General features: G+C 37.2%; 1 protein-coding gene across 5 annotated transcripts in view; it reads right to left on the bottom strand.

The window, feature by feature from the left end:
- Positions 1 to 19,553, bottom strand: part of LOC126321992 (maestro heat-like repeat-containing protein family member 1) — a 262,008-nt gene that overhangs the window by 140,985 nt on the left and 101,470 nt on the right. For all 5 annotated transcript variants that reach the window (XR_007558737.1, XM_049994248.1, XM_049994247.1 and 2 more), the window contains 4 exons: positions 17,049 to 17,326; positions 16,481 to 16,756; positions 16,199 to 16,407; positions 1,182 to 1,369 (listed from right to left, as the gene is read on the bottom strand). Coding sequence is in view for 4 of the 5 variants with exons in the window: in XM_049994248.1 (XP_049850205.1) it covers positions 1,182 to 1,369; positions 16,199 to 16,407; positions 16,481 to 16,756; positions 17,049 to 17,326 (951 nt within the window). In the remaining variant the exon portion in view is untranslated. The remainder of the gene's footprint in view (positions 1 to 1,181; positions 1,370 to 16,198; positions 16,408 to 16,480; positions 16,757 to 17,048; positions 17,327 to 19,553) is intronic.

Raw genomic sequence — 19,553 nt, 5'->3', positions numbered from 1 at the left:
ACTCCAGTGGGGGAGAAAGTAATAAAAGTGTTTGAAGTCACTTAAAGAACTAATTCTAACAAATGGACACACACTTGCTATAGCAGAAGGTTAACAATGTCTTTGTTCCATCCCCACCTCCTTTCTCCTCATCCTCCTCTTCCTTCTCAAAGACAAATTGGGGGAGAAATACAATGATAAAAGACATCACTCAAATAGGAGGAGGGATGGACTGGTCACATACAAACTAGCAATAAATACAAAAAGCAATCTTTTATTACGTTTAATATAAAATCTTCATGAAGACAAGCTGCCAATTTCCAAAATCTTATTAACTTCTGCAGATTGTCTAAATTCCTTGTTTAGCCTTTCTTTCATTTTATAAAATAGAAACCTGCTATAACTTTCAACTAGAATTTACCTATTAATTTTTCACGTTTGCTGCCCCATGTAAGGCTGCTTCAGGGATACTATTAGCACTTTGTCTGAAGTGAAAGGTACTGCCCTAGAGCAAATATTTTCAGCAATCGTACTGAGAGGACGATGATGATAATGATACAACAACTTTTGGGCCACAATCAGTTTATTGTCCTCATGGATTTCATTTTCAGCAATGATTATATAACAAACGGAAGCTGAAGAATACTGCTTAGCTGAGCGGTCAGCACGTCTGACATATGCAATGGGCCTGGTTTCAGTTCCTTGCCAGGTTAGAGATTTTCTCTGCTTTGTGTTTGTGTTATCATCATCATCATCATAATCAAAACGCACATCACCGAATGTAGTGTCAAATGAAAAGGCCTGCAACTCAGCAGCCGAACTTCCCCAGGTGGGGACTCTCGGCCATTAGTGCCATATGATCATTTCATTTCATTTCATTTCATTTCATTTCATTGTTTACTGAATCTCACTATAAGAAACAAGGGCTTGAAAAACAAAACATCATTACAAATAATGGAAAGAGTAAAGATAATCATATATCATATAAATCAAGCATACTTCAACTATATGGCACATGGTTATCTTCAGTCATTCCATTACCTGCATTCCACCCAGAAGTTATCATATTAAAGTGGCTTCACCAATATTAAACGAGTATAAGTAACAAGCATCTGAAAAAAACACACATAAGTAAAATGTAAGACCAGGACATAAAAAAAAGGTAAAGTAGTAAAGGGTATAGAAGACCATTCTGCACTCACCTAATGCTGACTGTAAATCTTCAATTTCTGGAGTTATTCCACTATTTTCTGTTAGCAATTCATCACTAGCGGTGTCAGGCTGCCTCTGTACTGACTTTGAATCCAGTAAAATAATGTGGTACACCTTTGTGAAACAATGTTTCAATACAGATATACGCTCTTGTGGTGCCAGTGCAGGGGGAAGTTTACTGAGAATTATTAAGGTGTCAATCCATTACTGTTTAATCTCAAAATCCTAAAGCAAATTAATTTCAGCTGCCATAAGCAAAATGATTGGGGGGGGGGGGGGGGGGGGGGACACTCAAAAACTCCCAATGCTTCTTTCTGATCAACTATTACAAAAGTCATAACAAACAACCAAGTAAACAAATTTCATTGGCTCTGAATCTGACGTGAGCCTTATTTCAGACGTATTGCCCACCACTGTTGAAGCACTTAGCCCACTGTGATAAGATGATGAATGGCCGCCTTGCAAAATTCCTGAGCTTTGTTGTGAATCAGTTCCAAATTTAATGCTTCATATCATTGTCCAAGGTGAATCATTTGCCTCTCCGTGCCCTCTTTAGGTCAACAAAAATGGCATAATTGCAAGGAGGCAAGTCTGGACAGTATGCGGGATATTATGCTAGATTTACGCACCCCCATAAATAAATTTATTGAAAACCCAAAATTCATATGCAACAAGTATTGTGTCATCCTCAGGGCAAGAATCATGTCATCCTCATTTTCTTAAACTGGATATCATGACCCTATGAAACAGCACTACTTATAAGAGAATGTTTAGATACTTCCAACATATATCAGCAAAACAGCTTTATGCATAATCGTAGAACCACAAACTGACATAACATTCTTCTCTCCCAAGTCAGAATATATGCCTATCAGGAAAGTATACATCAGACTTGAGCAGAATTATACTTTCACCTTCTAAGCAAAATAAAATGGGGAAAGAAAGACAGTCTGCTTAAAAATAAAATATTTGAAGTTATTTCTCATGGACCACAGTTTTTGTTCTTTAAAATATACCCTCAACAAATGAAGGGGAATCCTACAATGTAATATTGTCGGCTGTATTACCTGACCTTTTACATTTTTTATAAAATGCAATGATGCTCAGTTTTCACAAGGAAAGAACAGTATCTGCCCTTTGATACATACACATACCAAATTAAATATTGGGAAATTTTTAGAACGATAAATGTATGTGGCAAATTGGGTTAATTTTATCATGATATGTAATGTCTCACTCTGTATTGTCTACAGCAATCGTGTAGCACAAATCATATTGAAACTGGATATACTGTAGGTCCCCCCCATGAACCATGGACCTTGCCGTTGGTGGGGAGGCTTGCATGCCTCAGCGATACATATAACTGTACCATAGGTGCAACCACAATGGAGAAGTATCTGTTGAGAGGCCAGACAAACATGTGGTTCCTGAAGAGGGGCAGCAGCCTTTTCAGTAGTTGCAGGGGCAACAGTCTGGATGACTGCCTGATCTGGCCTGGTAACACTAACCAAGACAGCCTTGCTGTGTTGGTACTGCGAACAGCTGAAAGCAAGGGGAAACTACAGCCGCAATTCTTCCCAAGGGCATACAGTTTTACTGTATGGTTAAATGATGATGGCGTCCTATTGGGTAAAATATTCTGGAGGTAAGATAGTCCCCCATTCGGATCTCCGGGCGGAGACTACTCAGGAGGATGTTGTTACCAGGAGAATGAAAACTGGCATTCTACGGGTTGGAGTGTGGAATGTCAGATCGGGTGGGTAGGTTAGAAAATTTAAAAATGGAAATGGACAGGTTAAAGTTAGATATAGTGGGAATTAGTGAAGTACGGTGGCAGGAGGACAAGACTTCTGGTCAGTTGAATACAGGGTTATAAACACAAAATCAAATAGGGGTAATGCAGGAGTAGGTTTAATACTGAATAAAAAAATATGAATTTGGGTAAACTACTACAAACAGCATAGTGAATGCATTATTGTGGCCGAGATAGACATTAAGCCCACGCCTACCACATTAATACAAGTTTATATGCTGACTAGCTCTGCAGATGACGAAGAGATTGATGAAATGTATGACGAGATAAAAGAAATTATTCAGATAGTGAAGGGAGACGAAAATTTAATAGTCATGGGTGATTGGAATTCGATAGTAGGAAAAGGAAGAGAAGGAAACATAGTAAGTGAATATGGAATGGTGGTAATGAATGAAAAGGGAAGCCGGCTAGTAGAATTTTGCACAGAGCATAAGTTAATCATAGCTAACACTTGGTTCAAGAATCATAAAAGAAGGTTGTGTACACGGAATAAACCTGGAGATACTGACAGGTTTCAGTATGATTATATAATGGTAAGACAGAGATTTAGGAACCAGGTTTTAAATTGTAAGACATTTCCAGGGGCAGATGTGGACTCTGACCACAATCTATTGGTTATGAACTGTAGATTAAAACTGAAGAAAATGCAAAAAGGAGGGAATTTAAGGAGATGGGACCTGGATAAACTGACAGAACCTGATGTTGTTGACAGTTTCAAGGAGAGCATTAGGGAATGACTGACAAGAATGGGGGAAAGAAATACAATAGAAGAAGAATGGGTAGCTTTGAGAGATGAAATAGTGAAGGCAGCAGAGAATCAAGTAGATAAAAAGACGAGGAATAATAGAAATCCTTGGTTAACTGAAGAGATAATGAATTTAATTGATGAAAGGAGAAAATACAAAAAATGCACTAAATGAAGGAGGCAAAAAGAAATCCAAACGTCTCAAAAATGACATCGACAAGAAGTACAAAATGGGTAACCAGGGATGGCTAGAAAACAAATGTAAGGATGTAGAGGTGCATATCACTAGGGGTAAGATAGATACTGCCTACAGGAAAATTAAAGAGACCTTTGGAGAAAAGAGAAGGACTTGCATGAATATCAAGAGCTCAGATGGAAACCCAGTTCTAAGCAAAGAAGGGAAAGCAGGAAGGTGGAAGGAGTATATACAGGGGTGATGTTCTTGAGGACAATATTATGGAAATGGAAGAGGAGGTAGATGAAGATGAAATGGGAGATGATATACTGTGTGAAGAGTTTGACAGAGCAAGGAAAGAACTAAGTCGAAACAAAGCCCCGGGAGTATACAACATTCCATCAGAACAACTGATAGCCTTGGGAGAACCAGCCCTGACAAAAGTCTACCATCTGGTGAGCAAGATGTATGAGACAGGTGAAATATCCTCAGACTTCAAGAAGAATATAATAATTCCAATCCCAAAGAAAGCAGGCGTTGACAGATGTGAAAATTATCGAACTATCAGTTTAATAAGCCACAGGTGCAAATACTAACACGAATTCTTTACAGACGAATGGAAAAACTGGTAGAAGCCGACCTTGGGAAAGATCAGTTTGGTTTCCGTAGAAATGTTAAAGCATGTGAGCCAATACTGACCCTACAAATTATCTTAGAAAATAGATTAAGTAAAGGCAAACCTACGTTTATAGCATGTGTAGACTTAGAGAAAGCTTATGACAATGTTGACTAAAATACTCTCTTTCAAACTCTAAAGGTGGCAGGGGTAAAATACAGGGAGCGAAAGGCTATTTACAATTTGTACAGAAACCAGATGGCAGTTATAAGAGTCGAGGGGCATTAAAGGGAGGCAGTGATTGGGAAGGGAGTGAACCGGGGTTGTAGCCTCTCCCTGATGTTATTCAATCTGTATATTTAACAAGCAGTAAAGGAAGCAAAAGAAAAATTCGGAGTAGGTATTAAAATCCATGGAGAACAAATATAAACTTTGAGGTTCGCAGATGACATTGTAATTCTGTCAGAGACAGCAAAGGACTTGGAACAGCAGTTGAACGGCATGGACAGTGTCTTTAAAGAAGGATGTAAGATGAACATCAACAGAAGCAAAATGAGGATAATGGAATGTAGTCAAATTAAGTCGGGTGATGCTGAGGGAATAAGATTAGGAAACGAGACACTTGAAGTAGTAAAGGAGTTTTGCTATTTGGGGAGCAAAATAACTGAGATGGTCAAAGTACAGAAGATATAAAATATAGACTGACAATGGAAAGGAAAGCGTTTCTGAAGAAGAGAAATTTGTTAACATCAAGTATAGATTTAAGTGTCAGGAAGTCGTTTCTGAAAGAATTTATATGGAGTGTAGCCACGTATGGAAGTGAAACATGGATGATAAATAGTTTCGACAAGAAGAGAATAGAAGCTTTCAACATGTGGTGCTACAGAAGAATGCTGAAGATTAGAAAGGTAGATCACAAAACTAATGAGGAGGTATTGAATAGAATTGGGGAGGAGTTTATGGCACAACTTGACTAGAAGACTGGATCGGTTGGTAGGACATGTTCTGAGGCATCAGGGGTCACCAATTTAGTATTGGAGGACGGCGTGGAGGGTAAAAATCGTAGAGGGAGACGAAAAGATGAATACACTAAGCAGATTCAGAAGGATGTAGGTTGTAGTAGGTACTGTGAGATGAAGAAGCTTGCGCAGGATAGAGTAGCATGGAGAGCTGCATCAAACCAGTCTCAGGACTGATCACCACAGCAGCAACAACAACAACAACAACAACATATACTGTAGGTGTCACAGTCTCAGATGCATGCATCTTTTGTGCCAAGACATACTGGTGTTTTGTAAAATTGGGATGAATTATATCTGATGATGATGTTGGACAGCGTATTGTTTGCTGTGTTCTTGTAGATTTATGTTCAGATTTTGTGTTGAAATTAATAAAAATTAATATTGATCACAAGTTGATGGTTCTTATTTCTGTGGAGTTGTAAAATATCTTAGCTGCAGATTATACCAGATTTATTATATAATGACAGTCAGTTCCAGTGACTTATTTAGTTTATATTTTTGCAAGCTCAAAGAGGAAGTCGTACATAACATTCTGAATATGATATAAGATTGATGTCTTGAAGAGTTAGTCATATTTATATTAAGGAAAGATTTTACTGTTGAGAAATTAAGATTTTATGCATATACGGGTTTCGCCAGTTAAAGAAAAATATTTCAGATCTTTGAAGGCAGCATATGCAGAAGAATTTAATTCCTGTCATTCCTGCACTGCAGCTACCAGAGCTTTTTTTAATCCATCAAATTGTAAAAATGACCTTGCAACTATCTTTCAAAAACTAATTTAGAGGAAACATTGACTAGGTCTCCATTGTGATGGAAAGGGTTGTTTTTATGTGGTTTACAGTTCTACTATCAAATGAATAATTAAATAAACATGTAACACCACCCAGTGTCAACCAATCAACCAGGAGGAGGAGGAGGAGGAGGAGGAGGAGGAGAAAAACAATGTGAAGAAAGAAAATAATTTTTGTCTATCCAGATATAACTGGTGGGCATCGCCAGCTGAGTAGTCCACTATCGCCTCTGTATACAGGTGAATTCACAGTAAACACGATTTCAACAATCGCTGCTGCTGACACTAAGGTTGCTGCCACTGATACTCATCTGTCTGTAGCACTCATTATTTCAACTGGCGCTGTCACTTCCGGTCACAGCTATGCCACCTATGGGGGCTGCCACCACTTGGCCACAGCAGATGTACTTACGAGCACTGCAGCCACTGGACCACAGCAGATGCCGCATGAGGTTGCTGCTGCCACCACTGCGCCGCAACAGATGCCGCTGCCCTTGCTGTAACCAACATTGATTCTCGCTGGTGCCACTCTGCCTCTTCCACTTCCGACATTGACACATCCTCCTCCAATAACTGCCACTGCTTTCAGTCACTGTCACTGTAATAGCTGTTGGCAGCATCACTGTAGTTGCTGTTGACTTTGCTGCCACTTGCAGTCAACACTGCCTTATCGCTCACTGCCACCTCACCATTCTTTGCTGCCATATTGCCCACCGGCACCAATAAACAGTCGTACAACCAGTGAAGCATTCTACAATTCAGTTGTGTCGGGCAGCAGCGTGTTTGTATTTATTAAGTGTATGGATTTAAGAGATTATACAACAGTAAATGTGCACTGAATTTTAAGAATTAGTGTAAAGATATTTAGTGTGTAACATTTCAAAATGGAAAAAGAGTAGTAATATAATTGTTGCAGCACTTAAGTAATAAATTTGATGAGCAGAAGACTGATTGAGTTCACAGTTTGGACAACAGGATGGTATATTGGAAAAAAACTGAGAATAAAGTGTTGTTCTGGCAGACAATCAAAGAGTCAATAATCTAGTTGAAGGACTAGAGGAACCAGTAACTCAGATTGAAGATAAAGTTTAACATGAAATACCAGAAAATGTAGGCTTTCTTTTGAACAGTTTAAATGCAAAAGGTGACACTGTTAAATGTAATTTGGAGAATAAGGCATTGAAACATTGGAATGCAATATGAGTGAGGATCTTGAGAAGTAATCCTTACGGGATGATATTTCTGAGGCTCACATAGATACATCTAGATGTTTTGAGGAAATGGAAAGATAAAAATAAATTTAAAGTCTTAGAAGCTGAATTGGGAGTAATTAAAGAGGATAATAATTTTGGTTCCCAGCAGAGGGTGGTCTTTGAGGGTGATGATGAAAGATCTCGTTCCTCTGTACGGACTATATTTTTTGACTTGACCAGAAAGATAAAAATGATGACAATAATGGTAACTTGCAAGACTGGCTTATAGGAGAGGATAGTGTTTAAGCAACTGAACCAGTAATGAAAACATTGTAGTAAGTGGGGGAACTGAGTCTGATAATGAGACATCAGCATCTCACTCAGCTAGTGAGTGTAGGGGAGGAGTTCCAGTTTGAAAGTGGCCATGGTATACCAAATCAATTCTCGGAGTCTGAACCTGAGCGAGAGCTGCACACAATATTTTTAAGACCATCTGATTGTTTTTTCCCCAGTACATGGAAGGATAAGCAATATACTAGACCACTCAAAATATGAAGCATTACAATGAGAATTAAACAATATGTATGAATGTATAAACTGGGAGATTTTTGCAAAGATTTTAAAGAAAAGTGCACATCAGGAGGTGAAAATAAGCTAGATCTGGGGCTAATAGATCCAAACCTAAACAACAAAAGAGGGGGGGGGGGGGGGGGGGGGGCAGCTACCACAGACAGTTTGAATGGCACCATAGTAATGCAAAATATTTACATGAACCAATAGTTTAAGTCAAATGCCAATTTTTATCATGGAAAAGAATTGTTGGCATGTACAGGAAAACATCAAATACTTTACTGTTTACCATGAAAAATGAACCTAATGAATCAATGAAGGGCAGATCAAGGAACACAAGGCACGAAACCAGAGCAGCCAGTGGGCATGGTGCATAGTATTCCAAAGTTAGGAGACAACAAGATAATCCAAAAGAGGTTAAGAACATAAGTAAATCAATAGCACTGTGGAATAAAAAGCAATCAACAGCACTTTATGATAATCAGATAAGTACCAACGACACACAATCACATGTGAAAAACGAGATATATGCTGAAGTGTGGACTCTGTCTCAGGCCCAATAAACAACTCTAAAAATGGGTCCAACACTACTAAAACTGTAAACATTCTGATAGACGGGGACAGGGAGAGTATTCTAAATCCTTTAAAGATCTGGGTTTAAGGGAAAAATGGTTTTTCGAAGTTCTATATATCAAATTATGGTTAAGAAAATATTATTAATGATTTATTCCAGTTTTGTTGTATTGTTCAAACAAGTTGACTATCAATCAGTGTGCTTAAATAATACATTCAGGGAAATTTGGGTTTGTTTGAGGTTAATATTTTTGTGCAAGAGACTAGTTGTTAAAATGTGTTTCATTTTCCTACAATTAATAATGCAAGGCAGTGCAGTTGTTATGAAAAAATATTACGAATAGCAAGTTTGTTATGATATGAAGAAATTTAACTAATGGCAGGACTAAAAGCTGATGATTAAATATTCGGGATGATAGAACATGAGTACATGAGTCGAGACCAATTAAAAAGAGGAAAGCAAAATGTGAAAATATTGTTATTATTATTATTATTATTATTATTATTATTATTATTATAAAATAGAAAGAAACTTCCACATGGGAAAAATATCTTAAAAACAAAGATTCCAAGACTTACCAAGCGGGAAAGCGCCGGTAGACAGGCACAATAAAATAACACACAAACACACACACAAAATTTCGAGCTTTTGCAACCGGCGGTTGCTTCGTCAGGAAAGAGGGAAGGAGAAGGAAAGATGAAAAGATGTGGGTTTTAAGGGAGAGGGTAAGGAGTCATTCCAATCCCGGGAGCAGAAAGACTTACCTTAGGGGGAAAAAAGGATAGGTATATACTCGCACGCGCGCTCTCTCACACACACACACACACACACACACACACACACACACACACACACACGCACGCACACACACACACACACACACACACACACACACACACACACACATCCATCCATACATATACAGACACAAGCAGACATATTTAAAGGCAAAGAGTTTGAGGTGTTGGGGGGGAGTGCAGCTGCAAGTGGGAGATTGAGTAGATGGAAGAGACTGGGTCTGTGTGCAATGAGAGGAGGTTGAGGTTTGTAGGAAAGGTTGTGGAGGGTGAGTGAGTTGCCTTTCCGGAGGTGGGAAACCAGGAGATTGGATAGTTTTTTGAGCTGGAGGGTGGCATGCTGTTCTAATTTGCGGTTGGCCTGTAGGAGGATGCTATGAACAGCCGGTGTGGATGTGGGAGAAGAAAGATTGAAGACTTTGATTTGGGATAGGAGTTGACAGGTGTGTTCATTGGCCGAGTCGATGTATAGGTGAAGGATTAGGCGGGTGAGGGCTATGGATTGTGCAGTTTGGAACTGGTGTAAGGACTGATGGAAAGAAGGATTGCAGCCAGAGATGGGAACTTTAAGTGTGAGGCCTTTGGGGGTAATGCCAAATGTCAGATAAGCCTGAGTAAAGCATCAAGCTTGAAATTTTGTGTGTGTGTGTTTGTGTGTTATTTTTATTATTATTATTATTATTATTATTGTAGTTGTTGTTTTATAACTATAAATCTTCAAAGGATGACAAATATTTACATTTAGTTAAAGATTACAATGAAAGCCCAAATCTACAATAAGTAAAACACTGACTTTATTGAAGTAACATTGATCTGAAATACATACAATGGCCAGCTAGAGGTGGGGAGATGTAGTGTCATTTGCACATTATTTATTCATGGCTGTCAAAGCAATGTATACGCCAAGTATTCTAATATTATTTGTTGCGTTTGAAAATATGAGTATGGTCCTTTTTGTAACTACAAAAAAAATTGTGTTCTTTTTCTTTTTTATGTTATTATCGATAATCGGAAGAGTGTGCGACACCTCCACAAACCAATGTGCGCTCAGTACCTGGTCAGTAACTGCATATGTGCTGATGGCCATTGCTCCTCAGAGAAGCACACACATATTTCCCAGGTCATTTAAGTTGTTTTTTAAAATGGGAGATGTGTTATATCTAATGAGGTCATACAGTATAATGTTTGGTGTGTTCTTGTACAGATATGTTCAGATTAATAAAAATTAATGTCAACCACAAGCTGGATTTTTTATTGCTATGAAAATAGAGAATGTGGTAGGTGCATATTACATTGGATTCATTCATATTATGAAAATCAGCCCCAGGGATGGATTTACTTTATATTTTTAAAGTTGCAAACAGGAAATTTTACAGCATATTTTGACTGGAGGGCAAAATTGAGCTTGATGATGAGTTAACTACATATTTATGTGAATGAATGATTCAATTTTTGAGAATATTTTAGAAGATTTTACATATATTCAGCAGAGGAAAACATTTTGCTGTAGTGGAATAAAACTGTCATAGTACACACATTATAATTATTGAGAGAAAACCTGAATATGCCATCAAACCAGTAATGAAGCAACAGTATATCAACACTTTGATTGTCTTTTTCAATAATATCAAAGATAATCCAGTCACATTATAAAACTGGAATGAATGGAATAAAAAAATATTTAGTCTTTTGAAGTCCAAATCCATCAAGTAGTTGATTAATATACTCCTCCCGAAAAAGGCTAATTGTTCCGTCTTCACTGTTCTCCAATTTCACTCCTAACATGCGATACCATGCCCATGTGCTTCATTTCAAAGCAACTTTCTAAAAGGGTTTTTATCTTTTGCCCCCATCTCTTCAGTTTGGGCAAATGTAAGCATATCAACAACATTACAGACAGAATAGCTTCTTTTCACATGATTCAATAATCCATTTGTAATAAATATGACCAGCTAGACTTGGCACGCAGTAACTCCTTGGAAACGGCTTGATCGTTAAATACTTTATTTATGAAGCACTTTGCATAATAATCATCAGATAATTGGCAAAATTTTCACAGTGGACAAAGTAGAAAAGCTTATATATAAATATCACAATGTATACTTTTGTTCCTGATGTTAATTGGTCTTGTAATATTTATATATAAGCTTTCCTAATTTGTCTCTCGATACCTGCATAGCAAATTAAAGGAAAATGTATATATTCTCCAGCCAGAAGGTCTCATCAAGAAGGGTCAAGAAAGTTTGTTTTGCAAAATAAACAAGTCTATATATGGATTGAAACAAAGTGGCAGATGCTGGAATGAGCATTTATTATATTTATATGCAAGGTTTCCTAATTTGTCTTTTGTGTAAATTTTGCCACAGTTATCTGAAGATGATCAAAAGAAATATGTCATAAATAAAGTATTTATCGATCAAGATTTTTCCAAGAAATTAATACATTCTAAGAATAGCTTTCCCTTTCTTTGCACTTAGCTTGTACATACACAGATCTAGATCATTTTGAATAAATTCCAGTTTTTCTAGTGAGTTATGTAAATGATCAGTCCAGCATTCGCCACTTTGTTTCAGGCCTTATATAGATGTCTTTAACTTACAAAACAAACTTTCTTACCCTTCTTGATGAAACCTTCTGGCTGAAGCATATATGCATTTTCCTTTCATTGGCTTTGCAGTTATGCTTTTTTCACATCATAATGATCAATATGCCAATTTTCCTCAACACTGGCTGCTGTCAACAGATGAATTGTTCCAAAATTTGAAACAGCGGCATAAATATCTTTATAGTCTACACCTTCTATTTGACTAAATCACTTTGTGACCAAACGAGCTTTAAAAATTTGCTTCTCATCAACTGTCTTCTTTCTCAATACCCACATGTTCTTCACGGGAATTACACCATTTGTAGATCAACCAATTTCTAAGAATCATGATTCTTCATCATGCTAATTTCTTCATTCATTGCAACTATGTATTCCACTGCCTCACAATAATTAACTGCTTCATGATACAATAATGGTTCATCACTGTCCCTTCATAGTTTACTTGTGCTTTTTCAGAATAAGCCTTCTCTCTGGAACAAACTACCATGGTTTCTTTTGTTACACCCTTTATTGGCCTGCATCTACATCATGAAGTTTCAGCATGTTCTACTAGTTCCTGATTTCCTTCGGTTTCTTTCAAATTTTTCTCCTGATCTGAGAAACCATAAAATTCCTTTTCAGCATTAAAAGCTCCTCTTCCACTTTGTATTTCATATTCAGAACTTGGAGATGTTAATGCTGTCACTATACAGTTCAATAGATGGTTTCTGTTTCTTTACAGTCCACAGATTCCACAACCTGTTTTGTTTCTGGCATCCAAATACTGTATCCATGGAAATATAGAGAAAATCCTATAAGAACAACCTTTTGATAATTCAGAAGGACTTCTTTGTTTCGGCATGTGAATGAAAACTTCGCATCCTACCACACGTAAATGTCTCATACTAAGCTTTCTATCTGACCATACGCAATTCATATGGCATTTTTTCATGGTCGTGGCTATTTGCAGCATGATTTCTTATGTATGGTGCAGTGTACATCAGCTCATTCCAAGAACTGTTTGGTTAATTACTTCCTAAAAACTGTGAGCTTACCATACCCATTAAAATTCTGTTGATATGTTCTTCTACACCATTTTGCTGTGGTGTGTATATGACTGTTATTTCATACCAAATTTCTTCAGATTCACACGTGTGTTCATTTGCATGAACAGAATTCTCTTCAAGTAATTTTCCAGTTGGTTTTTCTGTCTGAATCTTCCATTTCTTGAATTCTTCACATACGTCATCCTTATTTTTTTAAGAAATGCACAAATATGTACTTGCATCATCCACGATACTCATTAATTATCTGTTGCCTCCAAAACTTGGAACATCAATAGGTCCCATGAGGTCACTATGAATAAGTTCAAAATTGGTCGTCCGTTCCCTTGAATCTTGTGATACAATTTTCAGAAAGGGTCTTCAAGTTGATTTACCCATCGAACAACCATCAGACAGGTATATTTCACTTTCTTTTTTACAGTCTAATACCAGGAATGCTTCCTTTTTTATCACATTGTTTACTGAACACTTACTGACGAGCAGTGCTTACTAATGAGCACTCTTTCAGTCTCATCATAGATCTTCCAACCTTCTTTATTGAAAATAACCTTTCTATTGTTTTCAGTGAGCTGCCTGACAGATAAGATTGCATGGCCAATCTCAGGCACAAGTGGTTTATTGTCACCTACAAATTCCTTAGCCAAACCTTCATTGCTAATTATCTTCAACCTTACTGTACCTTTTCCCATGGCTTCTGTTTTTCTTTCATCAGCTTAAGTTACGACCTCAGCTAAAATATTTTTATCAACAGCTGAAAAATAATTTTCATCTGGAGCCATCTGATTATCTGCCCTGGAATGCCCTATCCAGTTATAATCATTCAATATAATTAAGCCACAGACAGCAGTACCGTTTCTGGATAACTGGCACTTTTCAGTACTTTTGATTGCCAGTATTAGCTTTCAAGGACATTGCAGAATGTTTATCTTTGTTATATTATTGACATCTAGCATTTTCAGCACATAGACACATTTCATTTGTAGCACACTTACAATCATTATCTGGTAAACTACACAAAGTTGTAACTATTGCATCCCATTCATCTGTACTACTGCATCCCATTCATCTGAAAGTCCACACAGAATAGTCATTGCTAAATCTCCATCTTCAATTTCATCACTAATGTTCGCGGACCTGCTAGCATTTTGTTAATCGGTCCCAGATAGTTTTCCATAGATTCACAATTCTTCATTTTAAGTGCATAACTTCCTTCTCAGTTACACAGTGTGAAATCTGCTATCCCTCGAAGTGCATAATTTTCTTCCCATACTGCTTTTGGATTTGAAAAATTTTGTAAATGCATTTTCTGCGCGCTGAGTATATTAAGTACAACTTCTGTTAATGCCTTACCTTGATGTGTTACATATGCCTTTTTATCAGCAGCTGATGCACCAACGTGAGGTTCCGTCTCACGAGGTTCAATCATAATCCACAAATCAGACTCTAGCACAATCATTTTCATGCAATGTGACCAGAAAGCCTAATTTACTCCACTTAGTTTCTCAATAGTGTTTCTCTTACCTGTCATCTCTGTTTATTTCACCACTTGTTTTACTATTTTCTTTTTCCACGAGATCACAAACACAGCTCAATGTCAATGTTTGCCACCTGCACCACACGAATACAATCAGCCAGTATCGGCAAATATTTCAACTTCAACACAATTATGAGTTTTAAATCATCTAAATTTTCAATTTTCTTTTTTGGCATTACTGGATCCATAATCATTGTTTTGGTGGAATAAAACTGTCATATCACACACATCATATTTATTGGGAGAAAAGCTGTATACACCATCAAAGCAGGAACACAAAACAACACTTTGATTGCCTTTTTAAATAACGATAAAGATAATCCCAATCATGTCATAAAAATGGAATGAATGGAATAAATAAAGGATCTCTCCTCCACCTCTTTATCTCTTAGCATATGTGAATTCACTGAAGGCAGCTTTTGTGGCGCCTACCAGACTCACTCTCTCTCTCTCTCTCTCTCTCTCTCTCTCTCTCTCTCTCTCTCACACACACACACACACACACACACACACACACACACACACACACACACACACACACACAGTGAAAAAAATGAACTGAAACTACATTTTTAAAATTAATTTTGAGAATGAAACAATTATGTGGTTTGCAGTCTCACGGTCAGACACATGATTAAACATAACACTGCAGTATATTATGCGTAACTCTGTATTGTCTACTGACTTAACCTGTCCTATCTCTGCATAATATATATATATATATATATATATAAAACAGTTCAACAAAATTTGGTACACACAACTTACAATCTAACAAAAATGTTTGATTTGTGTATGACAGCCTCAACACTGAAGAGAAGAACTGGGATGTGAAGAGAGTGGCAAGAAAAAAATAATTTAAACTCAACTACGTCAAATATATCCTATTCAAGGTTGCTGGGATGACTGCTGACATTCCAGATGACTAGATGACATTTAACCGCCAAGTGTGTGGGTAGTGGTAAAAGGATGACAAAGCATAACTCCCGAGGGCCTGGAGCAACTGCAGCTTATCACAATACATATATAACTGACTATCTAGGAAGAAAATACTGGGGAGGTAAAATAACTGTATCAGAGGGGTCAGTGGAAATCTGTGGGAGGAAGGGGACAGGGGTGGGGGTTGTGGAGATAATGGCATGTAAGGATAACTTTGGAACATGAAAAGCAATTTCAACCCAACCTGGTACTTGTACAACCTACTATCTGGGAAAGAAACAATGTTAGGTTACGGCACCTCATTATGCTTAGTGGTGGAGTTGGGGCGAGTATTCTTGATTCTAAATATATATATATAAATAAACTAAGTTTATTTTTATGCTATTGACAGATTTTGTTACTTTTCTCATTCCTTTTCATGCCTTACTTAAGATTGTAACAAGGAAGTAATTGGCCAATAACAGGTTATCAACTAATTTGTATATTAAAAAGAAAAAACATACCATATGACCAACACCACCCCCCCCCCCCCCCCCAAGTACTTTTGTCAATCACATCATCATGTCCTGAAACACTTTAAAAGGATACATAAATATTGCAGCTACTCTGAGTACTGTTGTCATCAACATTAGATGCAGAGGGGAGAGAGTGACACAATCTGTGTTTAGTTGACTAATTATCAAATTCAAAACTTCAGTGCGATTCTGCATCATTATTTGCAAACTATTACGATTAGGATGAAATCCTTCTGCTATCTTTCCAAGTGCTCTGAGAGCAGCATCTGTAACACTTGCATCCTGAAACAAGAATGTATTTAACAGCCACTCAGTTACAAAAAATGCTTGGTTATCATAAATATCACTGTCTAACCTTTGACATCTGAATTTGCTGCACAACCCACTGTAACACATTTTGTTCTATTCTTGGCATAAGTTCAGTTGATGGTGCCTCTAATGCCACTTCCCCATAGCACTGCAGCAGTGTGAGGCGGATTCGTTCCTGTTCTCCTTCATGCTTTATATCCTTCATAAAACTAAGCAAGCGGGACGACCTTCGTGACAATTCCTCTTTCCTGAGTCCCTCCAGTTTTGGCAAGACAATACTCAAATGATTTCGTGAACAAATTCCAATAGCCTTTGAACAGTGCTGCAACGATTAAATTAATAATTAATAAAATCAATAACTGTAAATTTAAAAAAAACTGGTTTATTTTGTAGAGAACATTAATACTATGATTATTTGAAAATTGACAATTTGGAGTATAAACAGGACCGATAAAGATAAATTTATTATAACCAAACATATTTCATAATTTCACACATAATATATATGCACAGTGTATGCTAGTCAGCTAGTCATACGTACTACAGTCTTTTATGAGAACACAACAGAAAAAAAGTATCATATGGTAAACTATTGTAACATAAGGATAACTTACTTTACTATCAGATGCACAATACTGCCGCAGAGAAGTGAAGATAACATCCAGTACTCTGCCTACATATAATTTGTCTGTTGTGTGGCATGTAGTTACAGCCAACATTTTAAATGCCATTCCTCTTTCTATAGGATACGATGTGTACAAAGTTAACTGTTCCTTTAATTGTTCACCCATTTGCAGGGTCCACTTCTCTTCATCAACTTCAGTAAGAGTTGACGACACAAACTCCAACAGCAATTCATCCCATACTTGATCATGAATTTCAAATGTGCTCTCTAAGTGAAAAGAATAAATAATAATTAGGAAATAAAAGAGACAATACATAAAAATGGGCAATATAAACCCAAAGTAAGAATAAAGCTCTTGTGCATCAAACACAAAACTGATATACGTAAAAAAATATGAAGTTGCTGATACTGAGATGGTACTCATGTGGATGACTATAAATCCTTCATAATTGATATTAAGCCATAAATAATAATTGATGATAATTCCATCACATATGAAGATAATCTTATTGGTAGTATGATATATCTGCAGCTTTACTGTATGGATAAATGATGACGGCATCCTCTTGGGTAAAATATTCCGGAGGTAAAATAGTCCCCCATTCGGATCTCCGGGCGGGGACTACTCAAGAGGATGTCGTTATCAGGACAAAGGAAACTGGCGTTCTACGGATCGGAGCATGGAATGCCACATCACTTAATTGGGCAGGTAGGATAGAAAATTTAAAAAGGGAAAAGGATAGGTAAAAGTTACATATAGTGGGAATTAGTGAAGTGCGGTGGCAGGACGAACAAGACTTCTGGTCAGCTGACTACAGGGTTATAAACACAAAATCAAATAGGGGTAATGCAGGAGTAGGTTTAATAATGAATAGGAAACTAGGAATGCGGGTAAGCTACTACAAACAGCATAGTGACCGCATTAAAGTGGCCAAGATAGATACGAAGCCCACACCTACTACAGTAGTACAAGTTTATATGCCAACTAGCTCTGCAAATGACAAAGAAATTGATGAAATGTATAATGAAATAAAAGAAATTATTCAGATAGTGAAGGGAGATGAAAATTTAATAGTCATGGGTGACTGGAATTCGGTAGTAGGAAAAGGGAGAAAAGGAAACGTAGTAGGTGAATATGGATTGGGGCTAAGAAATGAAAGAGGAAGCCGCCTGGTAGAATCTTGCACAGAGCACAACTTAATCATAGCTAACACTTGGTTTAAGAATCATGAAAGAGAGTTGTATACATGGAAGAACCCTGGAGATACTAAAAGGTATCAGATAGATTATATAATGTTCTTTAACAATTATTACCAGTGCTCACAATATCTTACAAAACAAGCAACATAGTGGAATACTCGGGAAAATACACAGGAAGAAAGAACTACGCACTGATGGACGTCACAGATCAAATGACAAAGTACTTAATGATATTCTGTTCACAGCTGCTCCTGCCAAGACAAAATACTATTACAAAAGTCATAACAAACAACCAAGTAAACAAATTTCATTGGCTCTGAATCTGACGTGAGCCTTATTTCAGATGTTTTGCCCACCACTGTTGAAGCACTTAGCCCACTGTGATAAGATGATGAATGGCTGCCTTGCAAAATTCCTGAGCTTTGTTGTGAATCAGTTCCAAATTTAATGCTTCATATCATTGTCCAAGGTGAATCATTTGCCTCTCCGTGCCCTCTTTAGGTCAACAAAAATGGCATAATTGCAAGGAGGCAAGTCTGGACAGTATGCGGGATATTATGCTAGATTTACGCACCCCCATAAATACATTTATTGAAAACCCAAAATTCATATGCAACAAGTATTGTGTCACCTCAGGGCAAGAATCATGTCATCCTCATTTTCTTAAACTGGATATCATGACCCTATGAAACAGCACTACTTATAAGAGAATGTTTAGATACTTCCAACATATATCATATCAGCAAAACAGCTTTGTGCATAATCGTGGAACCACAAACTGACATAACATTCTTCTCTCCCAAGTCAGAATATATGCCTATCAGGAAAGTATACATCAGACTTGAGCAGAATTATCCTTTCACCTTCTAAACAAAATAAAATGGGGAAAGAAAGACAGTCTGCTTAAAAATAAAATATTGGAAGTTATTTCTCATGGACCACAGTTTTTGTTCTTTAAAATATACCCTCAACAAATGAAGGGGAATCCTACAATGTAATATTGTCGGCTGTATTACCTGACCTTTTACATTTTTTATAAAATGCAATGATGCTCAGTTTTCACAAGGAAAGAACAGTATCTGCCCTTTGATACATACACATACCAAATTAAATATTGGGAAATTTTTAGAACGATAAATGTATGTGGCAAATTGGGTTAATTTTATCATGATATGTAATGTCTCACTCTGTATTGTCTACAGCAATCGTGTAGCACAAATCATATTGAAACTGGATATACTGTAGGTCCCCCCCATGAACCATGGACCTTGCCGTTGGTGGGGAGGCTTGCATG

Source organism: Schistocerca gregaria, chromosome 2, assembly GCF_023897955.1.
Source record: "Schistocerca gregaria isolate iqSchGreg1 chromosome 2, iqSchGreg1.2, whole genome shotgun sequence".
NCBI lineage: Eukaryota > Metazoa > Arthropoda > Insecta > Orthoptera > Acrididae > Schistocerca > Schistocerca gregaria.
The sequence above is the reverse complement of the archived record's forward strand: the minus strand, read 5'-3'. Positions and strand labels throughout refer to the sequence as shown.